At 51.7% G+C, this 8555-nt stretch overlaps 1 protein-coding gene across 2 annotated transcripts in view; it reads left to right on the top strand.

Annotated features, from left to right (window-relative positions):
• The first annotated feature begins 1272 nt into the window (after positions 1-1272).
• ZNF282 (zinc finger protein 282) overlaps positions 1273-8555 on the top strand; it is a 17539-nt gene continuing 10256 nt past the window's right edge. For both annotated transcript variants that reach the window (XM_010843867.1, XM_010843866.1), the window contains exon 1: positions 1273-1694. In XM_010843867.1, the coding sequence (XP_010842169.1) occupies positions 1290-1694 (405 nt within the window). In that variant the 5' untranslated portion in view covers positions 1273-1289. The remainder of the gene's footprint in view (positions 1695-8555) is intronic.

Below are 8555 nucleotides of genomic sequence, written 5' to 3'. Positions count from 1 at the left end.
TTCGGTGGGCCAGGCTGGAATGACACCTCTGTGTGCCTAGGGCACGGCTTTGCTGGAGATGCTAGGACGTCTCACCCAGGCCCTGCTGCCTTTTCTCCCATGTCAGGAGTCGCTCCCTGGAACCTGTGTGATCTTCCTCTGTGGCTGCCACAGCCACTCTCAGTCTGAGAGGGCCGTGAGCGTGTCTGTCCTGACCTGCCCAGCTCACCTCTGAGTAACAGGTCTCCACTTCACCCATCCTGAGGGCCCCTTCAGCAGCAACAGAGAGAACAGAAAGTGACCCTTCCCCTGTCACATGGCAAGGAGGGACCATTTCAGCCCTGCTGACCAGCAAGCCCCGGGCGCTGGTGGGGTATGGGGCCAGTCCCCGGGTCAACAGTACACGGTGACCACCCCTCTCTTGGTCATAGGGATCAACTCTTAACTTGCATCCTGGGGACTGTGCCTTTCTGGGTGAGGACCCAGAGCTGGGGGTACTGGAGGACCAGGGCCATTGGGCACCCCTCCCCCAGGGAAGCAGGAGGGGTGGGGGGATCTTCTCTTCCTCTTAGAGATGCTCCCCCCTCCCCCCTCCTCCGGGAATGACATTTTCAGGCACACCCACTTTGGGAAATATGAATACACAGTTGTGTGAGGAGACAAGGCTGCTCGCCTGTTCTCTGGCTCGGGCTCCCAGTGTCTCCCGTGCCCCCTTTATCTGAACTGTGTTTTTGTCAAACTGCAGCACCTAGAACCGCTGCAGTAGGCGGTGCAGAGCCGTGCTCTGGAAAGGCACTTCTCTGGGCTTCTATTTCATCATCTTTAAAGCAGAGCTCTAGGATAATCGTTCTTGCCCTAACCTGCTTAGAGATTGCTGGGACGATTAGGGGCGCGTGACTGATGTGAACATTTTTGCTTTGAAGCAGCAAACGCTGGGCAAGCTCTGCGGAGTTCACCATTAAGTCTAGCCCATGAAGACAGCAGCTGGTCTCGTCAAAGAGAGGTGGCCTGTGACAGTTTAGGACAGGGTCCACCACCTTGACCTGCCATGGGTCAAGGTGGGTGGTAGACTAGCGACCAGCCTGACTCCCGCAGGCCGGAAGTGGGAAGGTCAGGTGGGTGGGTGCCCACTAACTGCTGCGGACGTTAGTGAACACGCTGTAGCCAGAGAGGCAGGGGCTTGGCAGGAGAACAGGGATCTGCAGCATTTGACGCGTTGTCCCCTGCTCTCAGGCCACCCTCGCTCCTCACACGGGGTCTCATGCCGGCCATCACTTCCCCTCCTCTGCCCGCAGGCTCAGGAATGGGACATGGATGCCCGGCGACCGATGCCTTTCCAGTTCCCGCCCTTCCCAGATCGGGCCCCCGTCTTCCCCGACCGCATGATGCGAGAGCCCCAGCTGCCCACAGCGGAGATCTCACTCTGGACCGTGGTGGCCGCCATCCAGGCCATGGAGAAGAAGGTGGACGCCCAGGCCAGCCAGCTGCTCAACCTGGAGGGCCGGACGGGGACAGCCGAGAAGAAGCTGGCCGACTGCGAGAAGACGGCCGTGGAGTTCGGGAACCACATGGAGGGCAAGTGGGCCGTGCTGGGGACCCTGCTGCAGGAGTACGGGCTCCTGCAGAGGCGGCTGGAGAACATGGAGAACCTGCTGAGGAACAGGAATTTCTGGGTCCTGCGGCTGCCCCCAGGCAGCAAGGGCGAGGTCCCCAAGGTAAGCGGTAGTCCCCAAGGAGCAGGGAGGACAGTGAGGACCATCACCTTGATTTCATTTTGTCAGGCCTTCTCACAAACGTCTCTGACGCCCTGTTGCCCAATGTCGGTGTCCTCTCAAAGCCGGCCTCCACTTAAACAACCTCGTCTGGAATGTTCTTCTGCAGGGAGGCTGGCCTCCACCCGTTCCCCATAGAGCCCGCGGGTTCTGTCTGTGAGCCTTTTGCCCTCTCTGCTCCCAGTCCCTCCCGAGGGGTCTGGGTGTCTGCAAATTCCTAAAGCTTTTCCCGCCTGGGTTTTCGCCTTGACACCTTCAAAGACCGTTTGTCATTGGCTGTTGTCTGTGCTGGCTCCTCTGCACACAGCTGGAGAAGACCCGAAACCACTCTGAGCAGAGTCGCTAGAGTCATGACCATCACCAGCGGGCCCATCTCACGATCAGAATTCACGCTCCGTTTCCTGTTCTATTTTCCCTCCCACCTTCTCCTGGCCCATCAACCCTGCACTCTTGATCAACGGGCTGCTCTCCAGTCCACTGAGAAGACGGGGTCCCCCTACAGAGACTTCCACGTCCAGCCATGTGTATTCTGCCTTTCTGTGGGCTCCACCCCTTCACCTGCGCCAGGAGTCACGCAGCCTCTCTCCCCTTCGCCCCGTGCACCGTCACCTCCTCCCCCTCCACTGGCTCGTCCCCCCCAGCCTGTAGACATTCTGCACTGCCGCCCATCTCTGGAGTAAAACAGCTCCCTAGACCAGCGTCTCCCGCCACTGCGACTTCATCTCTCTGCTCTGCTTTAGAGCAGTCTGCATTTGCTGTCACCAGTTCTTTCCCTCCATTTTCTCTCCTTCCCTTTTTATTATAGAGAATTCAAACCTATATAAAAGTAGATAGAATTGCAAAATGAACCCTCATGAACGCATCGTCCAGCTTCAGTGGTTACCAGCTCTTGGACAGTCTTCTTTCATCTCATTCCCTACCCATGTCTCCCTCCCATTTTATCTTGAAAAACATCTCAGACAGCAGTTGTGGTTTTGTTGGCCATATTGTGACGCGTGAAAGTGTCCGACGTCAAAGTGTCAGTCTCTTTGTGACCCCATGGACTATACAGTCCATGGAATTCTCCAGGCCAAAATACTGGAGCGGGTAGCTGTACCCTTCTCCAGGGGATCTTCCTGACCCAGGGATTGAACCCAGGTCTCCTTCATTGCAGGCAGATTCTTTACCAGCGGAGCCACAAGAGAAGCCCAAGAATACTGGAGGGGGTAGCCTATCCGTTCTCCAGGGGATCTTCCCAACCAGGGATCAAACCCAGGTCTCCCGCATTGCAGGCAGTTTCTTTACCAAGGGAAGCCCATCGTGAGGCATGTGGGATCTTATTTCCCCAACCAGGGATCGAACCCAAGCTCCCTGCATTGGAAGGCTGAGTCCTAACCCTGGACTGCCAAGGAAGTCCCCAGCAGTTGCTTTAATTTTAAATATTTCAAAGTGTAGCTCTAAAAGGTAAGGACTCTCTTTTTAAAGTAAAAATCTCAATACTGTGGCTACCACAACAAAGACCTCAGCCTACTCAAATATCCAATCAGTGTTCCGATTTTCTTCCAAAAATATTTTGTTCTATAGTCTAGTCTAAGTAGTTAAGGCGTGCCTGACTCTTGCGACCCCCATGGACTATAGCCCACCAGACTCCTCTGTCCATGGGATTTCCCAGGCAAGAATACTGGAGTGGGTTGCCATTTCCTTCTCCAGGGGATCTTCCTTATCCGGGGATGGAACCTGGGTGTCCAGCATTGCAGGCCAGTTTTTTACCAACTGAGCTGCCCAAATGTGAACTTAAATAAGTCTACACACTGTGATTGCTATGTCTCTAAGTTTTTTCCCCCTGTAAGTGCCTCCTTTGTCTCTCCCATATTCCCTTGTAGTACTAGACCATCTGACTTGTGGACTTCCTCACTGTCTGGACTCTGCTGCTGCATCCTCCCTGCTCTCATTTATTGTGTTCCTCTCTTCTCAGTCTTCCAGTAAACTGGGGATTGGGTGATTCTCCCTGAACTCATGTAGCTGAGGTTCTTGCCACCACCTCGTCATCCTGTTGGCCTTGCCAGAGCTCTAATGGTGTCCATGATCATAGAGCCAAGGATCATTAGAACCACAGTATTAAAGTCCCAGTCTTCGTCTTCCTGCCCGCTCAGCAGCGTTTCATGCAGGAGACCACCCTTCCTAGAAACACCCTTTGGCTCCCGGACACCCCTCCCCACCTTGGTTCTTTCCCTACAGCACCAGCTGCCGCTTCTCAGTCTTCTTTGCAGTTTCCTCTCCTTTTCTTACGTTTGGAGTGGGCCCGGGCTCCTCCTGACCTGCCTGCAGTCTCTCCTCCCTCCCTCGTGATTTCACCCAGGCTCAGCGCTATAGATACAGTCTGTGTGCTGTCAACTCCCGAGTGCAGTCTTTCCCTCCCACTCTTGCTCTCTGTATCCTGCCTAGACTTCCTTCTCGAATGCCAGATTCACATTCCTGCCTGCTAATTCAGCATCTCTATCAGGCTGTCAGTAAATATCTTAGATTTAACTCAAACCAAACTGGGGCTTCCCTGATAGCTCAGTTGGTAAAGAATCCACCTGCAATGCAGGAGACCCCGGTTCGATTCCTGGGTTGAGAAGATTCCCCTGGAGAAGGGAAAGGCATACCCACTCCAGTATTCTTGGGCTTCCCTTGTGGTTCAGCTGGTAAAGAATCTGCCTGCAATGCAGGAGACCTGGGTTCGATCCCTGGGTTGGGAAGATCCCCTAGAGAAGGGAAAGGCTACCCACTCCAGTATTCTGGCCTAGAGAATTCCCAGTTCATGGGGTCACAAAGAGTCGGACACAACTGAGTGACTTTCACTTACTTACTTAAACTGAACTGATTTCTGCCTGAACCCTGTTCTCCTCAAAGTCATCCTCATCCTTCCAGCTGCTCAGGCCGCAAGCCTTGGGGTCATCCTCGCCTCCTCTCGTTCTCACACCTGATTTCCATTATATTAGTAAATACTATCTGATTTTTCTTCAAAATATACACACAGCCCCCCTCCCACCCCCCGCTGCCTCCACTGTTCCCACCTTCGTCTAATTGTAACCACCACCGCCTCCTGCCTGATTCCTGCTGTGGCCTCCTCGCTGGTCCCCTTGTCTCCATCCTTGGCCCCCACCCCAGACCATCTATTTTCAACAGAGCAACCAGACTGATCCTTTTGAAAAATAGTCATATCACCTCTGTTTAAAGCCCTCAAATGGCTCCCCAGGTTATTCAGTTTAAAAACCCCCATTTTGTCAGTGGTCCCCTCCCTCAAACCCACCCTTCTGACCTTATCTCCCTTCACCCCCTCTTGCCCACTCCTTGATGCCAGCTCACCACAGGGTCCCCCTGGCAGGGACTTTCCTTCACTGAAGCCACCCTCCACCCCAGGTCTCTCCCATCAGGGGTCTGCTAGCTGTCACTGGATCAGTGTCCCCTTCATGGCCACCCAGCCCAGCACACTCTTTCCTTGGTCCCTGCTCTCATTTCCTCCAAGCAATTAAGCATTCAGGTATCTGAAATACTTTCTCTGTGTCTCTTGGTTGGCTTTCCTCCACGTGGTTCATTGCAGCATCCCAGTGCCTGTGACAGGACCTGCTTGTAGCAAAACATGTGTGCCGAGTGACTCTTCAGCTGGAGGGCTCACGCTTCCACGTAAGGGCCTGGGCCTTTTTTATCTTTGGTTCTGGCAGTTAAGCCAGTGGCTTGGCCAGAGGAGGTGCTGGACAGTGATCCATCAAGGCCTCGCAGAGCTGAGTCCTAATAGCGGTTCCTCCCTAAGCCGCCTTCTGCCGCTGCAGCCCGCGGGGCTGTTCTGTGTAGAGTTTGGCGTATATACTGTGTTGCTGTGTCCATCTCCCCACACACCACCCTTTGCTCTTGTCTGTGCTCTGCACTCTGACTCAGTGCCGAGTCCTGGCCCCACTGTGCATTCTGTGCGGTGAACCACGTGTCGGGGTCTTGATTTGTACCTCACGGAACATGGCTTACTTGTGGGGTCCGGAAGCAGAAAACTTGGGTTTGAATCTTGGCTTTACCATGTATCAGTTTTCCTACCACAGGTCAAGTATGTTTTTTGTTGTCTCTGGGCCTCCTCAATTCCTCTTAGGAAAGAAGTGACCTTTAAATAAGTCATTCAGCAAGTGAATTCTCAGTGGGTCCCTCTGAGCTTCAGTGTTCTCGTCTGTAACATGAAGATGATAATACGCTTGATTTGTGGAGCTGCAAGGACTGCTGTGACAACACCGGGTAGCTCATTGTATTAGTTATCCACTGCTGTGTAACAAATACCCCAACACTTAGCAGCCTAAAAAAAATTATTTTTTATCATCTTACAGTTTCCATGGGTTAGGAATTCAGGAGCAGCTTGGCTGAGTGGTTCTGGCTCAGAGTCTCATGAAGTTATAGTCAAGCTGTTGACCGGGGCTACAGTCATCAGAAGGCTCAACTGAGGCTGGAGGATTGGCTTCCAGTTGCTCCTTCCTTCCTGGCAGGAAGCCTCAGCTAGTTCCTCACTGCTTGAACCTGTCCCTTAAGGCTGCTTAAGCATCCTTATAACATGGCAGCTGTCTTCCCCCAGAGTGAAGGATCCAGAAAGAGAGACCAGGATGGAAGCTGTAGCAACTTTTATGACCCAACCTCAGAAGTTGTTTTACAAATTTGTTGACATACTGAGTGCAGCACACTAACAGCACCATCTTTTAGGATATTAAATAGCTCAACTGGAATTCCATCACCTCCACTAAGACGCTTGCTACTTGGAAGGAAAGCTATGACAAACCTCGATAGTGCGTTAAAAAGCAGAGACATCACTTTGCTAACAAAGGTTCATAGAGTCAAAGCTATGGCTTTTCCAGTAGTCATGTACAGAAGTGAGAATTGGACCATAAAGAAGGCTGAACACTGAACAATTGATGCTTCCAAATTGTGATGTTGGATAAGACTCTTGAGAGTCCCCTGGACTGCAAGAAAATCAAACCAATCAATCCTAAAGGAAATCAATTCTGAATGTTCATTGGAAGAACTGATGCTGAAGCTCTAATACTTTGGCCACCTGATCTGAAGAGCTGACTCATTGGAAAGATGCTGAAGCTGGGAAAGCTTGAGGGCAGGAGGAGAAAAGGGCGGAAAAGGATGAGATGGTTAGATATCATCACCAACTCAATGGACATGAATATAAGCAAACTCCAGGAGATAGTGAAGGACAGAGGAGCCTGGTGTGCTGCAGTCCATGGGGCTGCAAAGAGTTGAACATGACTTAGGGACTGAACAACCAAACAGCAGAAGTTGTACACCATCACTTCTTTTTTTATTAGAAGCAAGTCACTCAATCTTGCTCACACTCAGTGGGAGGAGAATTAAGCTCTATTTCTTGAAGGGACAAAGAATTTGTGGATGTATTTTAAAATATCCACAACCATAAGGCACCATGAGACTTAATATTGTGGGCCATAGTTTTCATTCCTTGTAGACTCTTGGCCTTGTTAGATACATTCTCTTTGTCAGATCCAAGGAAGGCCGTTGTCTCTCAGCTCCTCTGTGCCTTGTGGGTTCTATTAATTGTGTAATTATCCATGATGATTCATGGATAGTCTTTTCTGTCTGGCTGAACTGTACGCTGCCCGTAGTCTTGGACCATGTTTCAGACTTCTGCCACATCCTAGCACAGTGAAGTTTTTACAAAGTGATATCTTTTTCCACCTGGGAGACTATGGTCCTAGAATTCTGACTGGTGAAGGGAGGCAAGGGGGTTGGTGTGTTGGAAAAGGTAACAGATTTTTTTTTTTTGGCTGCACTGGGTCTTTGCTGCTGCACACGAGCTTTCCCTAGTTGTGGTGAGCAGGGGCTACTCATCATTGTGGTGCGCAGGATTCTCTCTGTGGTAGCTCCTCTTGCTGTGGAGCCTGGTATGTAGGCACGCGGGCCCAGTAGATGTGGCACACGAGCTTAGTTCCTCCGCGGCACGTGGACTCTTCCCGGACCTGGGATCGAACCCACGTCTCCTGCATTGGTAGGTGGACGCTGATCCACTGTATCTCCAGAGAATTCCACCGACTTGGTTTTGAATACATTTAGTGTGAGGTCCTTAAAAGATGAATAAATGAAGCCAGTCAGAAGGCCGTTGAAATGTGAACTCTGAAGGGAATGTTGAAGAGTGTCATCTACAAAGAGGTACCCACAGAACTTGTAAAAGACAAAAGCAAAAAAAAAAAAAAGGAAATTGCCAAGGGGAAAGGAAACAGGGAAGAGTGAGGGCCAGACCTTGATCTCGGAGGGAAGAAGGAGGAGCTGTAAGGAAGATGAGAGCCAGGCTCCGTGGCTGTGGGAACCAAGCAGAAGATTTCAGGAAGGTGCTCTGGCCTCTGTGAGGACTGAGGGGTTGAGGGTTATCGGCAGGAAACTGACAACCTCCCAGAAGGTGGTTTCAGACAGAATGGAGCTCAGGGGCAGATTTCAGGGAGTGAGGAATGTGTGGATTGTGAAGAAAACACAGAGCGTGCATCTTGGGAATGTTTCTTTTTTTTTTTTGAGCCATGCCAAGTGGCATGTGGGATCTTATTCATAGGTACCTGACCAGGGATGGAATCCATTCTCCCTGCAGTAGAAGCATGGAGTCTTCACCCCTGGACAGGGAGGTCTCTGGAATGTTTCAGGAGAAGAAGGCTCGTAGCCTCACTCAAGGTGACAGAGTGGAGGGCTGGAGGCCCTGAAGTGAGAGCAGGGTGGGGAGAGATGGAAGATGCCCGAGGGAGAAGCTGGTGTGGACTGCGTGTCACCAGCAGGAGGAGGAGGAGAAATGAAGGGCACGTG

Source organism: Bison bison, unplaced genomic scaffold (assembly GCF_000754665.1).
Source record: "Bison bison bison isolate TAMUID 2011002044 unplaced genomic scaffold, Bison_UMD1.0 scf7180017864191, whole genome shotgun sequence".
Taxonomy (NCBI): domain Eukaryota; kingdom Metazoa; phylum Chordata; class Mammalia; order Artiodactyla; family Bovidae; genus Bison; species Bison bison.
The sequence above is the reverse complement of the archived record's forward strand: the minus strand, read 5'-3'. Positions and strand labels throughout refer to the sequence as shown.